This window comes from Panthera tigris, chromosome D1 (genome assembly GCF_018350195.1).
Source record: "Panthera tigris isolate Pti1 chromosome D1, P.tigris_Pti1_mat1.1, whole genome shotgun sequence".
Taxonomy (NCBI): Eukaryota; Metazoa; Chordata; class Mammalia; order Carnivora; family Felidae; genus Panthera; species Panthera tigris.
This window is the reverse complement of record NC_056669.1, coordinates 105,266,427-105,286,910: the sequence shown is the minus strand read 5'-3', so window position 1 is coordinate 105,286,910 and position 20,484 is coordinate 105,266,427. Positions and strand designations below refer to the sequence as shown.

Sequence of the window (20,484 nt, the reverse complement as noted above, 5' to 3'; positions counted from 1 at the left end):
CTGATCACCTATTATGACAAACCATGGTATGTGGGTGAATTTGCACAGGTACCTATTTCACTGTGAATACCTTGTGTTGTGGGAGAGAGAGAGAAAGTATGTGGCACGACACAATTATGTTTGGCCTGTCCTTGGGCTCATGCAAGACCTGAGATGTACTCACACCAAGTTGATCATTTGAGGCTTTGCCATACTTAATAAAAGTGACAACAGTCTGTGAGAGCCATTTTATCCCCAGTGATTCCTGCATTGGCACCAAAGCCTAGGAAGGAGTTATTTTGACATTTAGATGGTCTTTAGGCATTTTTAAATTGTAGGTTTCTGATACTGATCCACTTGACAGTATTTAGGGACATGATAACCCATATGTTTTTGCCCATTGATTCTGTAACACTGGTTCTGCCCCTCCCCTCCAAGGCTGCTGGGACATTAACCTCCGGCATGTTTTTTGAAAGTGAAGCTCTTCTTCGGTAAGATCATGCCAAAGTCTAAGACTTGGATGGGAAGGTACTTCCATGGGCCAGAAACTTTCAGAAAGGTGCTGGCCTTGGAGCCATCTGGATGGCAGTGCAAGGTGGGTTGTTCACATTACCTGGGCCTTTCCAGGTACACCTCTCGCCTTGGGCCAATCCTGGTCTGGAGATTTCCCAGCTGTGTCTCTTTGTACAGTGGGAACATCCTGGGGTTGTCATATGTCCTCAGAACGGGTTTGGGCACAGAGCTGGTGCCATGTACCTGTCAGCCGCCAGTGATTAATTTCATAAAAAGGTGAAAGGCCTTATGCTAACCTTTGGATGTCTAGGACCATTGGAGACCCCTGGAAACTTCCTTCAACTTCACATTCTCTGAAAGATCTGGAGAAGATCATGTTCAGAGCGCAGGCAAAATCCTACGTTTGAGCCCAGAGCACGGTATTTTGATCCATGCTTACTGGATACTGTCCTGACTTCCTGGAAGAGTTTCATTGAGACATAACTTACACGTAGTCTCTGTCAAACATATTCTACATCCGGTTGGTTTATTAATCTTCTCAAGGCCCAAGGCAATGAACAATTACCCGTTTTTAAAATTCAAGAAAACATAAGAGTAAAAAAAAATTTTTTTTTAAAAAGTGGGGGCAGGCGCCTGGGTGGCTCAGTGGGTTAAGTGTCCGACTTCGGCTCAGGTCACGATTTTGAGTTTCGTGAGTTTAAGCTCCGCATCGGGCTCTTTGCTGACAGCTCAGAGCTTGGATCCCACTTCGGATTCTGTGTCTCCCTCTCTCTCTCTGTTCCTCCCTCACTTGCACTCTGTCTCGCTGTCTCTCTCTCAAAAATAGATAAAGAATGAAAAAAATTAAGAAAACATGAATAGCAAACCAGGGTGAACACTCACTGGATGCAAGGCCCTGGTACAAACCTCCTTTAATCGGATGACAACACAACGCGTCGGGTGATGATGAAATTTTTTGGCCAAATGGGGATGCTTTGGAGTGTGAAAGAGGTCACAAAATGGATGGAGTGCCAGGACAACAGCATAAACCAGGATTCTCCTGAGGAAACTGAGATGTGTGGTCACCCTCCATTGGTGGCAATCTCTTCTCCGGTTTCGCGGGTATAATCGGAAACCAGTCCCTGTATGCAGAGGGCAGGGAGAGAGAAGAAAAGGTGGCCACTCCAGGTTTAATGAACAAAGGAACCGACACAGGAGGGCACCTGGGTGGCTCAGTTGGTTAAGCGTCTAATTTCAACTCAGGTCATGATCTCACAGTTTGTGAGTTCAAGCCCCACGTTGGGTTCTCTGCGGGTTCTCTGCTGTCAGCACAGAGCCCGCTTTGGCTCCTCTGTGCCCCCCACTCTGTCAGCCCCTCCCCCGCCGGTGCTCTCTCTCCCCCGTCTCTATCTCAAAATAAATAAATAAACTGAACATGAGGGGCACCTGGCTAGCTCAGTCGGTGAAGCGTCCAACTTCAGCTCAGGTCTTCTGCGGCTCAGGGCATAATCTCATGGTTCGTGAGTTTGAGCCCCACGTGGGGCTCTGTGCTGACAGCTGGGAGCCTGGAGTCTGCTTCAGGTTCTGGGTCTCCCTCTCTCTCTGCCCCACTCCTGCTTGTGCTCTGTGTCTGAAAAATGAATAAACGTTAAAATAAATTAGAAAAACTAAAGTAAAGACAAAAAAGATGGGTAGATCTCCACACCTATGTTCCAGAGTCAGAAACTTTGTACAGAGGCAGTAAGTGGGTTCAGTCACACTGAACACAGTTCAGATGGTCTCAACATGACATCATAGTGTCTCAAGGCATTGTCACTGGAGCAGCTTCTGGGGTGGAATAGGGCTAAGTGGAACCCACATTCCAAGAACAGGGCAGGTGGGTGAGGAGCCCCCAGTTTCCAGGGTCCAGCTCATGGGTCAACTGGAGGTCACATCCTGTCCCCCAACCCTTCCCCATGAGGAGCGCGTGTCATTTCTCCTTCTATGTAGATAATGGGACAAGAGAGGTCACGTAACTTGACCAACGGCACACCGCTTATGGTTGGCAGAGCTCCTTAGGGAAGGAGCCTGGTGTTTCTGACTGAGAGATATCTCCTGACACGACCTCCTTGGTTTGACCCTTGTGGACGTCCACTTTAGGGCTCCAATGGCTTCTGGTGATCTTGACTCACACTACTGCCCTATGTGAACTCCAGGTTGAATTCTGTGTGCACCGCCCCCCTCCGCCATCCACCCAGTTTTCTGCTGGAGGCCTTTGCTCCCTGTGGACTCCCCTCCCCACTGTCCTTGCCTCAGTCCTACAGGGTTGAAACTCCTCATTCACTCCTGATGCCACATCCAAGACAGCCCGCCCACTTCTGCCCTTCCCTGGGCCCTGAATCTCTAGGGATCTCCCTTGTCGACACCCCTTGGCACTCTGGGAGCAGCTCTCCCCTGACATCTTCAGAATCCCGATCCCATGGTCCCTCCTCTCTGTTAGGCTCCCCGAGGGCACTGCCTGTGCATTGCTGGCCATTGTGTGATGGCAGCGATAGAGTGGTGCTTAATTAATTGTTGTGTAACAGCTTTTCAGGGCAGATGTTGAATTTATACAAAGATTCTACTGATGCTATTACATGTTTTATCATTAGGTCTATTTCGAGAGAGAAGCACGTTTACATTTGACTCTTTAGTAAAGTCAGGGATCAAACCCAACACTAAAACCAGTCATCCACCTGTCATTCTGGTGCTACCTCCACTTTCTTTGTGTTCCTGAATGAAGACTCCTTTCTCCTCTCTCCTTTTTTAAGCATTATTTTTTAATTGATTTGTTTAAAAAAATTTTTTTACGTTTTATTTATTTTTGAGACAGGGAGAGACAGAGCATGAATGGGGGAGGGTCAGAGAGAGAGGGAGACACAGAATCTGAAACAGGCTCCAGGCTCTGAGCTGTCAGCAGAGAGCCCGACGCGGGGCTCGAACTCACGGACAGTGAGATCGTGACCTAGGCTGAAGTCGGACGCTTAACCGACTGAGCCACCCGGGCGCCCCTAATTGATTTGTCTTAAATTTACATTCAATTTAGTGATCATATACTGCAACAATGATTTCAGGAGCAGATTCCTTAATGTCCCTTACCCATTTAGCCCATGCCCCCTCCCACAACCCCTCCAGTAACCCTCTGTTTGTTCTCTCTATTTAAGAGTCTCTTATGTTTTGTCCCCCTCCCTGTTTTTGTATTATTTTTGCTTCCCTTCCCTTATATTCGTCTGTTTTGTATATTAAGTCCTCGTATGAGTGAAGGCATGTGATATTTGTCTTTCTCTGAATGACTAGTTTTGCTTAGCATAACACCCTCTAGATCCATTCACATAGTTGCAAATGGCAAGATTTAATTCTCTTTGATTGCCAAGCAAAATCCATTGGGTTTATATATATTATACACACACAATATATATATCTTCTTTGTATATATATATACACAATATAGATCTTCTTTATCCATTCATCCATCGATGGACATTTGGGCTCTTTCCATACTTTGGCTATTGTCAATAGTGCTGCTGTGAACATTGGGGTGCATGTGTCCCTTTGAAACAATATACCTGTATCCCTTGGATAAATACCTAGTAGTGCAATTGCTGGGTCGTAGGGTGGTTCTGTTTTTAACTTTTTGAGGGACCTCCATACTGACTTCCAAAGTGGCGGCACCAGCTTGCATTCCCACCAACAATACAAAAGATATCCTCTTTCTCCGCATCCTCGCCAATATCTGTTGTTGCCTGAGTTGTTAATGTTAGCCATTCTGACATGGGTGAGGTGGTACCTCACTGTGGTTTTGATTTGTATTTCCCTGATGATGAATGCTGCTGTGCAGTTTTTCACGTGTCGGCCATCTGGATGTCTTCTTTGGAGAAATGTCTATTCATGTCTTTTGCCCATTTGTTCACTGGATGATTTGTTTTTGGGGTGTTGAGTTTGAGAAGTTCTTTATAGATTTTGGATACTAACCCTTTATCTGTTATGTTGTTTGCAAATATCTTCTCCCATTCCATCAGTTGCCTTTTAGTTTTGCTGATCGTTTCCTTCGCCGTGCAGAAGCTTTTTATTTTGATGAAATCCCAATAGTTCATTTTTGCTTGTTTCCCTTGCTTCCGGAGATGTCTTGAGTAAGAAGTTGCTGCGGCCAAGGTCAAAGAGGTTGGCTTGCTTTCCCCTCGAGGATTTTGACGGCTTCAGCCTTAAATATAGGTCTTTCATCCATTTTGGGTTTATTTTTGTGTCTGGTGTAAGAAAGTGGTCCAGGTTTATTTTTCTGCATGTCGCTGTCTGGCTTTCCCAGCACCACTTGCTGAAGAGACTGTCTTTATTCCTTTGGATATTCTTTCCTGCTGAGTCAAAGATTAGTTGGCCATATGTTTGTGGGTCCATTACTGGGCTTTCCATTCTGTTCCATCGATTTGAGGGTCTGTTTTTGTGCCAGTACCAGACTGTCTTGATGAGTACAGCTTTTTTTTTTTATGTTGAAATGTAATTTTAATAGATAATTCTTCATCTTACATAGGAGCACAATAAAATACACCACATTCTGAAGAAACTCCAGAAGTTATGAGAATAAAGAGTAGGGGAAATTCAGATGGGCTACAATATCCATTACCTTAAATTGCAAGAGACAAAGGTTCCAACCCGCAGGTTAACATTTCCATACTTAGGACTGGCTACACTGATGGCTTAAAAATAATAAGGATCAGAAATTAGATATGGAAACAGGTGGGAAAGAACAGTTTTTCTGAGGGGAGGAACTCTGTCAATGCAGAAAAAATTACTTAATATCAAACAATAGCTCCCAGAGCAAATACTGAAGGATGAAAGTAAGAATCATGAACTGAGGATTTGATGCTCACAAAGGAAGAAACCTTTCGGATGACACTTATGCAAGCTGTTGCTTGAGATCTGCTCGTCAGGTCTACAAGGAAGACTCATAAATGCCTCAGCAAACCCCAAATGATTATCAGATTGGTGTTTCCTAATAGTATCATACACCAGTGGTTACACATGAAGTTTTCAGACAAAAACTAAGAAAAAGGTCATAACCGAAATGCCAGACAAACAAATGTGGCACATGTGAGTCCTACACAAAGCCAGTCACAACGGCTGCTTTGCTGTGACTCTCCTGTACAGTAATTTTCAAACATCATGGCAAGACACCAATGATCATCTAACTAATCAGACAACACAAACACATTTATTTCAAATTTCTAGGAGGTAAAGAAAATATCAGATACCAATGCTTTATGCATGCTCAGGGCCAGCTTATAAATACTCCATTCAGTGATATCTTAACACAAGTTTGTATTAGTGAAAAGAAACTGGCAAAATCCACCTCTTGTCATTCGACTTGTCAGATGGTGAAGACCAAAACAGAATGTTCCATCAGTTTTAATTTTTAAATACGATTGTCACATTGGGAAAATGAAACACAGTAAAATAAACTGTACAAAGGCAAAGTAGAATAACAAAAAATATTTTACTAAAACATAAGATTTACAGAAGTTTCCAGACAAGCCATACAAAATGGTCACAAGCTTTTTTTGAAGGAAGGATTCTACACTTGACAGCAAAGTCACAATGTTATTAGTGAGGGCTGTGATGTCTGTTTAATGTTCCCATTTTGGTTCAAACAATCAAGCTTGTCCATCTACAGCGTCTAAATAAAGTTAGACTTGGCTAGAGAGCATATTCTAAAGAACTGGTTAGCTGCTTTTACCCAATGCAATTAGATCACCATAAAAAGGGGGAAAGGAGCCCATAAAATTAAAACTACCTCTCACCCCCTCAAAAAAAATAATAAAGAGAAAACACCCACACCCCTGCAGCTAACCCTGACAACTACCTTCATTCACAGTGCTTTATACTTTAACCATCATTGGGGAAATGAATAAAAGCAGAGAGGGGCCACTGCCTTTAAACGTTTCACAACAATCCAGATGGTACTTCTAGCCTCTGCTCATGCTTTACAACAGTGAATCAGGACAAGACATAGATTTGCTAATGTGCATTTAATCACCAAAGGACTGAAGATGTCTGGGCTTTTATTCTGTAATGTTTCTAAGACTGTGTCCATTAAATGCAAACAAAAAAGGAAGAAGTCTTGGCAGAACAGGAGAAGTGATGCACACTTGATGATCAGATCGATTTTAAATATTATTCATGGCATATAGCCTAGTCCATGCTCTAGCTGTTTCTATGGCTTGGGCTTCGTTGGTCTTCCACTGCTCCGCTACATCATTTGCTAATGGATCATCTGGATTGGGAGCACTTAACAATGCCTGGATCAATAGCAGAACTGTGCGGATCTGCAGTGCTGGGGACCACTTATCTTTCAAAATATCTAAACATATTCTTCCCAACTTGTCTACATTAGGATGATAAATTTTGGTCATGAAACGTACTTTAGGGGCTGCCATCGGGTATTCTTCTGGAAGGAATAGTTCAAGTTTAAAAGTCCCTCCCTCAAAGGGGGAATCCTGGAGGCCAGCAATGACCACATGAAAATAACAGGCGTTGCTCTCATCTGGTTCTGCTTTAATGCCAGGAACTGGTTCCGCCAGCAAACGCTGGGTTTCCTTGATAATCCTGCGGGGCAGCCCGGCCATCTTGTCAGATCCCGAGTTCGGCCTCAGGTCTCGACTCTGGCTCCGCTCGCCTCACGCACGAGTGGAAGTCCAGGGCTCCACTTCGATGAGTACAGCTTTGTAATACAGCTTGAAGTCTGGGATTGTGATGCCTCCTGCCTTGGTTAAAGTTTCAAGATCGCTTTGGCTATTCAGGGTCTTTTCTGGTGCCATACAAATTTGACGGTTGCTTGTTTTAGCTCTGTGAAGAGTGCTGGTGGTACTTTGATAGATATTGCATTGAATATGTAGATTGCTTTGGGTAGCATTGACATTTTAGCAATATTTGTCCTTCCTCTCCAAGAGTATGGAATATTTTTCCATTTTTTGTGTCTTCTTCATTTTCTTTCATAAGGTTTCTATAGTTTTCAGTGTATAGATTTTTCACCTTGGTTAGATTTATTGGTAGGTATTTTATGATTTTTGGTGCAATTATAAACGGGATCGATTCCTTGATTTCTCTTTCTGTTGCTTCATTGTTGTGTATAGGAATGCAACCGATTTCTGTGCATTGATTTGTATCCTGAAACTTTGCTGAAATCATGGATCAGTTCTAACAGTTGTTTTGGTGGAATCTTTTGGGTTTTCAATATAGAGTATCATGTCATCTGCACAGTGTGAAAGTTGGACCACTTGTCCTGGATGAGGACTTTGATGTCACAATAGGGAGAGGGATGTGGAGTGCAGGAGGAAGTGTGAGCCCCTGCCCTCCATGGACTGGGCCACCTCAGTCTCCCTGTTCCTTAGAAGTAACCATTACCTTGATCCAACTGAACTTTGATCCAACGTAACCCGGATCTATCCCATGACTTGAGGCTACACACCGGATTTGGAAGCCACGCCAGGATCAGGTGTTGCCTGCAGTTAATTCTCCTTGGCTCATTCACCAAAACCCTGAACTTTACACAACTTGACATTTCCAAGAGACATGTGGTTAGCCATTTACTCCCAACACACGTGGGACAGTTCATACAGCTCATTAGATATCTACACCATTATCTTCTAGATTGCCTTAGTAATTTTCCCTCCACTATGTGCCAAGATTTTCTTGCCAACCATAAGCAAGCACAACTGTGAACCTCTGGTTCTCAGGGGGCATGACAAGAGGGACATGGGAGAACTGATATAAAGCTTTTCCACTGGGAAGACAGGGATTTTCAACTGAAGCTGACTGACTCCCTCCTTCCACCCAAACCTGTGGACATTTGTCAATGTCGGGAGATGTCTTGGGTGTCCCCACAGGGTGAGGGGTATGCCACTGGCATCAAGTGGTAGAGACTAGCCGATGCTCAGGTGGTCTACTCAAAACAAGAAGTTTTCAGCCTCAGTTGACAATAAGGCCTTGATTCAGAAATCTAGTGCTAGAGAAATATCTAAAAACAGTTGTCTTTGTAGTGAAAGATCAGTAGTGCTAGGTAGCGTCACGTTAGGTGGACAGTGAGCAGAGCCCCAGTGCAGACAGGTGCCAGTGGGAGCGTCAGCATCTGTGTTGTTTGGTGAGCAGAGCTCAGTCTCATGTCATGTCCAGGGCTTTGCCCAAGTTTGTTCTTGGTCACGGAGGACCTTGGCTTCATTCTGTCATCCACATCCTCGTTTTCCTTCAAAATCCAACTCAGCCATCGGCCTCCTCCTATAGTCTGCCTTCAGGGAGAATGCGTAGCTCATAAGGGTCTAGTTCTTTGGTGAATGTCTACAGGCCTTTGATTTCTATGATAGAATCTCCCTCCCAGGAATATACTTGATATCTTTTTTTCACTCCTCTTTTGTCTTGTCTTTTGACCTGATCATGAGTTCCTTAAGGAAATCCATTAATTCTTTCCATAAAAGACACAAGTTGCTCCTAAGTTTGGTACAGTGTACATTCCAAGTTGACCTGAGATAATTTGCCACGTCACAACCTATTTCTTGCCAAATTTCCACCTGACCATTTCTTTGGCCCCTCTTTTTCTAGCCCGTCCTTTCTTTTCATGTCTAACAACGTCCTGTGTTTTTCCAAATTTGCATTTTAAAATAGGGATAAGGAAGCACTGTTCAAAAAGGAGAACAGTGAGAAACGGCTTCCACTGAGAAGCATTGGAGCCATGTCTCTCCGTATCCACACCATGTAGCCTCATACTCAGCTACCACTTCTTTCACTGCGTCTCCTGGTTTTGACGTGTTCGCAATTTTGTTAACTGTTCTCTATTGATTCATTCATTAAAACCTGTGTTACAGCCTGTGTTGACTGGATCCCCTGCCTTATCTTTCCTCATCTACTCTTTTTTGGTAAAGCATATCCTCCCATGCCCTTTGAGAAAAAGCTCAATGGAGGTAAAACTTTTGAAGATTTGCACTTCGGAAATCTCCAGTCATCTTCATGCTTAAATGACATTTGGCTGCACAGAGAACTCCATTCATATACAATGAAAGGTTTAAGCCTGTGAATTTTTACTATTACTCCTGTGTCTTCCAGTCTCTTGTTGAATGGATTTTTATTCCCCATCCTTGGATATGACCTAGTATTTCCTTCAGAAAGAAATACCTTTCTTTGAGTGATGTCCAAAAAAAAAAAAAAAAAAAAATCACAGAAATGTGTTTCGATGTGAGGAGTGAGTGAGATACTCAATTTCATATTTTTCATTTATAGGAAATTTTCTTGTAGTCTTTCTTTGATTTTCTTCCCACCATGATCTGTGTCATTCTGGAAACCTGAGAGCTGGGTCTCATGGACTTATGCTTTCACATGCTTTTCTTTTCTCCAACATTTGTGTTCTCTATTTGTTTCCGTAATACATACATTATTTTTGTTCCAAGATTCTGCTTTGTCCTTCAACTCGTTATTTTTTTTCCAGCTGTCATATTTTTAATTTTTCCAGAGCTCTTTGTTTTACTCTGAATGTTTTTTTAAGCCATAAAGAGATGAAGAGATCTCGGTAATCTGGGTTTTCTGAAGATCCATGAAAGAATCCATGGGAGAAAGAGCTGCCTGGCCCAGAAACTATGGACTAATTGCAAAAGAGTATGAGTCAGTTAAGAACTTTCTTGTCTTCTTGTCTCTCCTCATTTTAGGCCCCAGCTCTGTCAGAAACTATGGTTAGCTGCTGGGGGGCAGAGAAAGTAGTAGTAAAGGAGAGAAAAAAAGGAGAAATCTCAGTCTTGGAACCATAGGAGGTTTTGATTATTATACAGGCCTGAACACGCTAATTGCAGAAGAGAGACATTAAACTTCATATCCTATAAAATGGAGAACCTTCGAACGTTTGCTCGAAGTGAGCAATGGCAAAAGCAGAGTTTTGTGTTCAGAGTGTTGACCTTGTCATAGAGAGGAAGATGGATGTAGGGAGAAGCCTAGGAGGAGGGGGTCCCTGGGCAGAGAGTGGTCATCTGTGTTCAGGGGGACAACGAGAAGCCTCAAGGACAAAGTCAAAAGACTCTGTGCACATCAATCCTTCCTACTTAGTGTACCTCAGTTGTGAGTTCGAGTCAGAGTTTCTGGAAAATTAGATGTATCTCAACCAAGAAGAATCTAGGAGGCAAATCCAACAGAGAGTTGACCCCAGACATAATTTGAGTGTGAGGTTCAGCCCCTCTGGGGAAGTATGTCCAGTGGAGATTGCATTACAGGCCTGCTCCCATTTAGTTATCTTTCTCCTGCCTCAGAGAGCTATAGCTTCTGGAGTCTGTGTGTGCATGCACACATGTGCGTATACGTGCGTGGGTGCGTGTGGGTGTTTGGTAAAGTAGACATAACATAAAAGTTACCATTTGAACCATGTTTAAACGTACGATTCAGCCGCATTAAGTGCATTCACAATGTTGTCATGGCTACCCATTTCCAGAACCCATGTCAGACAGAAACTCTGCCCTCAGTAAACATGAATTCTTTCAACTTCTCTTCTCCCAGCCCCAGCCTTTACAGTCTTTCTTGATCTAACTTCACACTCTTGATCAGCAGCTCATGTAGGAGAATGTTCCCATATGAGACCCTGAGTTTATTAGTTTTATAACAATGTAACCGATGAATACACCTGAAATTACTGGGCTTGAAGGGCCACAGAAGTAGCTAAGGAAAGGTCTTAAGGGAGACGGTGGCTGGCTGACTCAGTGGGAAGAGCACGGGACTCTTGATCTTGGAGTCATGAGTTTGAGCCCCCTGTAGCGGGGAGAGACTACTTCGATAAAAATAAAACTTAAAAAAGGAAAAGAAGGTTCTCAAGGTGAGCACTGTGGTGATGCTAGGGTCATCGGAGTCTCATGGAGGTCCTGCCCTTCTTCCCGGTCAACAGGTGGCACCTGCTTCCCTAGTCACTGAGCAGCTGGCACCCGAAGGAGTTGGAGATGAGGAAATGAGGGCTGCATGGGTTTTACCTGCAGAGATATCTACATGTGTGTATAGCAGCTGGGGGGAAGTCTGGGCATCATTTTGCTTTTTAGGTCTTCCTGGGTGATTCTAACACAGAGCCAGGGGTGAGGAACGCTTGAGTAAGACATTCTTCCTCCTCACATTCAATGGTGGTAATCATCTTTTCCCTTCCCGGATACTAGCAGGGACTGACACAGAACATGTAAATCTTCTGGGATAATGACCCACCCATAAGAGTGCTCGGTAGATGTAAGTGCTCACTATTTGATCAACAACAATAATGATTGAAACAATTTGTTGTTCTGAATTATTGATTTCTCTCACTCTCAGTTCGAACCCACAAACCGTGAGATCAGGAGCTGAGTCGACATCAAAAGTTGGACGTTTCTCAGAGTTTGCAAGAGCTCCATGATCCTTGTGTCCACCGAGCATAGTTCGTAGGCTGACTATGGAATGCGTTTCACACAATGGGGACCTATTTCAGTGTGCATGTTTCCTGATGTGTTAAAAATACACACCTACTCTAAAGGCGTTGCTAATAATTGATGATACTAGATAGCTGTTAGCTTCTATTTCTCGGCCAGAGGTAGCATCAACTACCTACTATGATTTGAGAGCTAAGTTTAGGATTCACAAAGCCTTCTTACTCATATCATAGCATTTGGAAGCCCATGCCCTCTAGTAGTTCATGGTTATAGTAGTGAGATGAGATTCACAGCTTGAGAGGAGGGTCACTGTGGCATCGATGAGGAGGATGTACTACAGGAAGGGTATCGCAGAGCCCAGAGAACCATGTAGGAGACTTAAACCAAGCTGGACAGGACTGGATCTGGACTGTGATGACAGCCCTGGGGATGGCAAGGAGGGGAAGCTCAGAAGTGAGGATGTGGGAGTGGAGGGGGCAGAACTCAGTGAAGTTTTGTATGTCGGGGTGGGGGGAGATGAATGCAGTAAGCTACCAAAAAGATACACACATCTTTTTTTTTTTTTGAGAGTGAGAGAGAGAAAGATAGAAAGTAGGGGGAGGGGCAGAGAGGGAGGGAGACAAAAGTCCCAAGCAGGCTTTGCATTCTTGATGCACAGACCAGCACAAGACTTGAACTCACAAACCATGAGATCATGTCCTGAGCTGAAATCACGAGTCGGATTCTTCACCAGCTGAGCCACCCAGGAACCCCAAACCGTACCCACATCTTATTCTCGGCAGCTTGCAATTATGCCCCTCATGGTTAAAAAAAAAAGGGGGGGCGCCTGGGTGGCTCAGTCGGTTAAGCGTCCGACTTCAGCTCAGGTCACCATCTCGCGGTCCGTGAGTTCGAGCCCCGCGTCGGGCTCTGGGCTGATGGCTCAGAGCGGGGAGCCTGCTTCCGATTCTGTGTCTCCCTCTCTCTCTGCTCCTCCCCCGTTCATGTTCTGTCCCTCTCTGTCTCAAAAATAAAGAAACGTTAAAAACAATTAAAAAAAAGAAGAGGACTTTGTAGATGCAATAAAAACTAGATTCTGACATGGGCAGCTTGTCCTGAATTTTCTGGATTTCTAGGATATATGCAACCCTATATATTTTATATGAGGGAGACAGAGGCAGATTAAGAGACACAGAAAAGGAGAAGGCTCTGTGACGTCTGAGGGCAGAGATCAGAATGATGGGGGCAAGACCGGGAATGCTGGTTTCCAGCCATCAAAGCTGGAAGCAGCCATGAACAGATTTTCGCCTCAATCTTCCAGAGGGATGTGGCCCTGCTGACACGCGACTTCTGCCAAGTGTTACAGAATGAGGACCTCTGTCACCCAAAGTCTGAGAAAATAATTGATGTAAACCACCAAGTGTGTGGTAGTATTTTTCAACAGCCACTGGAAACGAATCCAGGAGCCTAGGATGTACCCACATTTTCTGCATTGGGTACCTCTTTGTTCGGGGCATTAGCCAGAAAGGGGGTTCGGGGAAGGGAGAGTTGGTTGTAGGCAGACAGGGTGTACAGTTTTATATATTTCTTCGGAAGTAACTGTGGCGCTTTGAATGCGGATGCTTCGATGGCCGCTGGATGCCGTTTCTGGAGCTCTTGGGAGAACGTGTGGGAAAAAGCATCAGCTCCAGGCGTCGGTGAGTGGTCTAGTCCTGATGAGCAACGTGTGTGTGCAAAGTGGAAAAAGACGTAACTGAAGGAGGAACTCTGGAGAGTCACTAACAATTCGGAAGTGGACATAAGACAAATTGCACGGGGCAGTTCATAGGATGGAAGCCACAGCGAAGGTGCGAGGACCAAGCAGTTTGGTTGTGCCTGTGATGAGGACAAAACATTAGTGATGCTGCTGGTTGGGAAGCATATGACTGGCCAGCCAGCTGGGCTGTGGGTATCCTTCAATACAAAACCGTAGCAGGAATGTTTTCATTGGTCCTTGACCTGGAACTCAGTTTTCACTCAAGGCCATGTGAATGGGAGATGTATAAAGTGATTCAGGATGATTTCTGAGCGAACATTTCCTCCTGGGGTCCTCGTCCTCAGGCCGCCATGGGTAAGTGGACATTAGGGCTCTGAACTTTACTATTGACAACACCCAATGGCCACTTTGCGGCAAGAGCCATCCCAGCTCAAGGCCGGAAGGTGTCGTTTAATAACAAGACAAGTAGAGAAATGCAGGGCAAATGATTTATTGAAGCAAGATGTTGAAACCTTTACATTTTCCAGAAGATCAGGTGATCACTGCAAGACAGAGGTACTACGATGTAAGATTTAATTTGCACACTTTTCCGTGATTTCCCCCTGAAATAGATAAAGAAAGAGAGAGAAGGTTATTCATACTGCCCCTGGGGATGACACGTGAGCATAGACTGTCAGTCACAAGAAGTTGTCAGTAAAGTTTTAACGGACAAAAGGCAAGGAGAATGGGCACAAGACAGGAAACCGGGGAGGCCGGTCAACTAAATATACCTGAGGTGATTACAACAAACCATGCAAGTCGTGAGAAAACCGTTCCCACAGTCTGGCAGATAAACCCAGAGGTGACTGCGTGCGAGGCTGAGGTTTCTAGTGGAAGGAGGAGCCTCCCGGAATCTTTCCTCTGATACCCCAGGGCAGAGGACTCTACCTTTTCACTGCAAAGGGGATACAGGGGTGAAAGACTGGAAAAGGGGTGGGAGGGGACTTTGGGGGTACTGGCTGGAGACTCCCAGGCTCGTGGTGTGGCAATTCAACCCGATGGCACATCTCCTGGGTACTGAAAACTCGGTCCCTGCGGGCATTTGTGACGGAAACTCGTGACCTCAATCCAGCAGTCGATGTGCTGAGAGTCTCCTTTAAGTATCTTATTTTTTGACAAAGATGGAATTTAGGCGTGTCGCCTTCACACGTGGACACAGGAGGCACAGCGAGCAAGGCGTGTGGTTGCGGGCTCCATAAGGGACGGAATGGGAGGTGGGGAGTGGCGGAGTGGGCCGAGTTGTGGTGGGGAGAGGCCTTGGCTCTGCAGGAGCTGGCTCGGTGTCCCCCTTCTGCCCGCACCAGCTGCCCTCCATGCTGTCAGGGCACCGAGCTGATTCCCTCCCTCCAGCTGTCTCCCTATTCAACATCCCAACACCCGACACGAGATTCCCCAGTGACTGTGTCCACTGGGCGAGGGGAGCTCGGCCTCAGAAAAGCTCCCAGGCAGGGGGGCAGCCACACTTTGACCCTTTAACACCACTGCGTGGGGTCCCAGTTGTCCTCCTCCTCAGGGCACTATGGGGCACCTGGCGCCCAGGGAAGTGACCTGAACAGGAATGTGCCCAGACTTAGTGTAGCTGCCACATGTAACGCCATCCACCCGGTGGCCACCTGTCACCCTCTCAGGAGCAAGCTGTGAGGCTCCGCCGCCTGCGCCCCCGACAGAGCGGCACCCTGACTGCCTTCCTGGCTAAGGAAGCTGAGCAGAAGCCTCTGTGCACAAAGAAGAAAGAAGTTACCAATATTTGTGTAAGTATCAATTTTCCGGGTATGGAGATGTTATCTGTGCAACTCTTCACATCCAAAACGGCCTGAACGGCTTCTGGAGGTGCACCATATTTTGCAAGTGATAGCTTGAAGAGACCTGGAGTTTTCCAGAGGAAGCCTGAGAGATCTGCAACAAAGGCTGGACAGGCCAACGCATTGGCTAGCGAAAAAAAAAGAAATGCAATTGATATAAGGAAAATCACGCATTTTCTGGGTTCCCTGAGGTTAGAATTAGACAGGAACCCCAGGGGTTTTATGATCTCATCGCACAGCAGTTCCGACACGGCACAGCAGTTCCGACACGGCAGCTGGGGCTTCCTCACATCTCAAAGGAAGTATAGAAGAGCCAGGACTAGAATACAGGCTTACTAATCCCTAGTTCAGTTTTTATCCTTTTTAAAGCACATCCTTTTTCCCAGGACGCTCTTGGTTTGCTGACATTCACTTTCTTTATAATTCAAACAATTAAGGTTTGCCTGCACAGGATGACACCTTGTTTTTGCCTTGAATATCAGAGAAGAGGAGGTTTGAGTATCAATTTTTTATTTTTTTAATGTTTTAATGTTCATTTATTTTTGAAAGAGAGAGAGAGAGAGCACAAGAAGTGTGTGTGTGTGTGGGGGGAGGTACAGAGAGAGAGAGGGAGACACAGATTCTTTTTTTTTTTTTTTAATTTTTTTTTAACGTTTATTTATTTTTGGGACAGAGAGAGACAGAGCATGAACGGGGGAGGGGCAGAGAGAGAGGGAGACACAGAATCGGAAACAGGCTCCAGGCTCCGAGCCATCAGCCCAGAGCCCGATGCGGGGCTCGAACTCACAAACTGCGAGATCGTGACCTGAGCTGAAGTCGGACGCTTAACCGACTGAGCCACCCAGGCGTCCCAGAGACACAGATTCTGAAGCAGGCTCCAGGCTCTGAGCTGTGAGCACAGAGCCGGGCGTGGGGCCTGAACCCTGCAGACAGTGAGAACATGACCTGAGCCAAGGTCTGACACTTCACCGACTGAGCCACCCAAGGGCCCCTGAGTATCAAGATTGTAAGTGAATAGTAGAGTCAGACCTTACCAGAGAGCAGAGGAGGGTGGGTATTTGGATAAGAGTAGATCAAACTATATATATGTTGGAAGATGCTAGTTTGAGACTAAATGAAAGAATAAGATTGTTATTGGATGCAGACACGGTAATAAAGTTGAACACATGCATACAAAACAACTCCCCAGGTCACCAGTCTGAACAACTTTAAAGCTTATACACAAAGTTATTTATGATTGTTTTTTTTCTCCCTGCAGTGATGTTCAGAATTCCTTAGAGAGGGTGAGAGACAGGAACTGAGGCTCTTTCCTGACCCCACTGAAATGGTGCGGATGCCTGAAAGTGACCATTGTTTCTGGTGTGGGCTCTCTATTCCCCCCCCCCACCGCCCCCCTGTCTTTGTAATCACGCTGCAGCCGGGAAGTGCCCTACTAGGCTCTGATCTGAGCCCTGATCATAGAAGTTGAGAGGTTCAATCAGAGGCAACACGGGGAAAGAGGAGGGTGTTTAAAAAGTCAGATGAACTAGAACAACTCAGGAAGACGTGGGTCCGTATCACGGGTAAGAAGACATACAAAAATATTGTTGAATAGATGGCTGGAATTGATCTAGATGAACAGAAATCCCACGATTGCACTAACTGGTAGTACTCGTGGAAAAGCAGGGGACTGGCAGATACAGTGAGATCTACTCACTAGTAGATATAGTGAGTGCTGCTGCTTCCCAGAGCCCCCTTGAAGACTTATTATTTAGAGACTCAGAGAACACTAGCTCTTCTGCCCCTTCTTCTTCTTTTTTTAAAGAAAGCCACTTAGGTTGACCTAGTTCAGAGAAGGGTACTCACCAGGGCTGGTGCTGGTCTGATTAGAAATGATACTCACCCTCATAGCAGCAAAGAGCCAGAGCGACCAGCAGGACACTCAGGAACAGCCTCATGGTTTATTTTGCTTTGAGTTTTCAGCTTTAGTGAAGGGTGAGCAGTTAGTGGCTGAACTCAGGAGCCTGAGGAGCCCAGGACTATTTATAGCTAGAGGGCCTCCCTCGTGCTGCCCAAATAAACATGTGGTCACGTCACGGGCCTGGCTTTCAGCCCTCCCTTCCTTACTCAGGGCTCATGCCGTCCATTGGTGTCACAGACCTCAGTGACTTGGTGAATGTTCCCATATACAGGCCTTGCTGGCACCAGGCACCTCTCCTTTATAGCAAAAACTGAGCTTGTAGTTTTATAAGCGTATAGTCAGTTAGTTGATGCACACCCCCCTGGACATTAACTCCTTGACTGAAGACGCAGCCTCTGGTTTTGCTCATCGTTACTTAAGCATAGTGCCTGGCACACAGGGGAGGAAAAGCAAATATTCTTCCAATAAGTGAAGGACTATGAATCAAGAAACCACTACTCTTGGTTAGAGTATATCTTCAATGTGAAATGATGCTTGCCAGGCCGCGTTTTCCTTTGGGCAGGTGAGTTGCAGAAAGGTCAATAGCATCAGAGTCAGAGTAAGAGCAATGAGTGGTTTTCGGTATCCCAAGATGCCACGGGGAAGACTCCCTCCCCAACTACTAATTTGCTATTCTAAGCTCAGATGTTTAAAAGTATCAAAAGATATTTCAAATCAAGTCAGGCTCTCCATTGACCAAAAGAAGCTCCTCGTTAGCTTTTCTTGTCCACTGGAAGGGTCAGATCTTCTGAGTCATCAGGGTCCAGGCAATAGAGCTACCCAAGGGGCTCGTCCTTGGCCTCTCCCCAGCTATGAGCAGCGTGCTCTCTGGGAGCACAGGGGAGGCGTGGAAACTTCCTACTGAAGGTATTAGGATGTCGGTCTTGTTATACAGAGGGAGCCCCTGTGAGAGCCATTGCAGGGTATATAGAATTCTGACATCAAGGAATAGCTGGAGAGGGGTTCCTGAGGAAAGAGCTTGAGACAAGACAAGATGGCATAAACCACGTGGCTGGGGAATAACAGGTACCTAGGTTACCCCAAAACATGTAATACCTGCCACAGTATACGGTGGGACAGGGAAGGCTTTGTGACTGGAGAGACAGGATGGGCCAAATCAAGGGGAGTTTCCATTTGACTGTGTGAGATGTGGGAGCAGAATGAGTGGGTGAGGCGAGACGCTTCTGGGCTCATTTGCACCAGTACACGCATGCTGGGCCTCAGATCTCAAGTCAAAATCACACGGGCTTTTCATATCCATTATTGTGATTATCATTAAAAAAAAAAAAAGAAAGGTAATGATAAGAGTGGGCCAGGGTGTGGAGCAAAAGGAAGTGTTGTGCATTTTGGGGGGAATGTAAAATGATGCAGCTTCTGAGGATAAGGGCCGGACGTCCCTCAAAAAATTAAAAGTAGAGTTACGATACGGTCAGTCAGTCAAGTTCACTTCTGAGGACATAGGCAAAAGAATTGAAAGCAGGCTCTCAAAGACATATTTGCATACCCATGTTTATACTAGTGTTATTCAATAGCCAAGAGGTGCAAACCACCCGGTGGTCATGGGTAGGCGAATCAATCAATGAAATATGGTACGTGCGTGTAATATTCTTCACATTCACCCTTCTAAGGCAAGGAAACCCTGTCACGTGCTACGACATGAGTGAACCTTGAGGACAGTACATTAAGGGAAAATAGCCACTAGAAAAGACAAATACCGCATGATCCCACTGATAGGAGGTACTTCGAGTAGTCCGATTCATAGAAATAGAGAACAGAATGGTGCTTGGCAGGGGCTGAGGGATGGAAAATATCATGTTCCATTAAAGTCCAGTCCTCGAAGTCATAGTGAGCTGATTCTGCCTGAAAGGTACGAGTGTAGTCCTCCATGCAGGTGGTTTGGGTTGCAAAGCCTCTTGTGGCCAATAACAGTGGTAATGAAAAGAGCAGCACTATTTTTTTGCCTGCTAGCTATGGCCGGACAACGCGCAGACATAATTGATCATCTCCGATGATCGCTACAAATTTACGTGCGATTACAGTTCCTCTTTTAAGTTGAGTCAACTAACTTGCAGAAGGCAAGGACCTTGCTCAAACTCATTCAGTTTAGAAGACAGTAGGTCTCGCCCAGGCACGGTGGCTTGTGAATGATAAAGTAACAAAGTGGTACCTTCCGTTGGGGTGGGTGGGGGTGGTGACATGTCAGATGGAACGGAGGTGGAGGGCTTTGAAATTCTCTGCTTGCATCTCAGTTTCTGACTCCGTTGACTTCTTCTGGGCGATGATCCTCAAGCTAGTTTCTTCCTGTCTCTCTGTCTCCAGTTCTCTTCTTCTTCTACTACTCTTTAAAAAGGATCATTTACTGACAACGCCAAATGCTGGTTGGGATGTGGAGCAACAGGAACCCTCATTCATTGCGGGTGGGAACGCAAGATGGTACAGCCACTTTGGGAAACAGTTTGGGAGTTTCCTGTGAAAGTGAACATACTCTTGTGTTTCTTGGTATTTACACAAAGGAGCTGAAGACACGTCTGCACAAAACCTGCACATGACGTTTTTGGCACTTGTATTCATCGTTGCCAAAATTCGGAAGCAATTAAGATGTCCTTCGGTAGGTCAATGGCTGAAGAAACAGTGATCCCTTCGGACTTGGAATATAGTTCTAAAACTCTATGGCATTGAGCTCTTAAAGCTGGGTTGTGAGCCATGAAAAGGCATGGAAGACCCTTCAATACATATTACCAAAGAAGCCAACCTGAAGAGCTGTGTGCTATATGATTACAGCTAGATGACATCCTGGAAAGGCACAATTATCAAGGCAGTAAACAATCAGAGGGGTCTGTGGGTTGGGATGGAAAGAAGGATGAGTATACACAGACTGCAGAGGATTTGCAGGCTGGTGACACTGCTCTGTATGAGACTATGATGCTGGATACATGTGAGTATGGATCTTTCAAAAGCCATCAAATGTGTAAAACCTGAGTGAAATCTACTGCAAACTACTGACTGTGAGTGTTGATGATGTGTCCGTATGGGTTCACCGGTGGTAACAATCATACCGTCCGGTGTGGCAAGTTGATG

At 45.4% G+C, this 20,484-nt stretch overlaps 2 protein-coding genes across 2 annotated transcripts; both read right to left on the bottom strand.

The window, feature by feature from the left end:
• Nucleotides 1-5,958: 5,958 nt before the first annotated feature.
• On the bottom strand, nt 5,959-7,182 carry LOC122231074 (ubiquitin-conjugating enzyme E2 N-like). The gene has a single exon (XM_042958052.1). It carries the CDS (start codon nt 7,104-7,106, stop codon nt 6,648-6,650), a length of 459 nt encoding a protein of 152 aa, XP_042813986.1. The 5' UTR covers nt 7,107-7,182; the 3' UTR covers nt 5,959-6,647.
• A 6,918-nt stretch (nt 7,183-14,100) lies between these two features.
• LOC102967164 (secretoglobin family 1D member) lies at nt 14,101-17,474 on the bottom strand. The gene is made up of 3 exons (XM_015542004.2): nt 17,350-17,474; nt 15,407-15,594; nt 14,101-14,228 (listed from the first exon to the last, which is right to left on the bottom strand). Exons 1-3 carry the CDS (start codon nt 17,402-17,404, stop codon nt 14,199-14,201), a joined length of 273 nt encoding a protein of 90 aa, XP_015397490.2. The 5' UTR covers nt 17,405-17,474; the 3' UTR covers nt 14,101-14,198.
• Between the last annotated feature and the right edge of the window lie 3,010 nt (nt 17,475-20,484).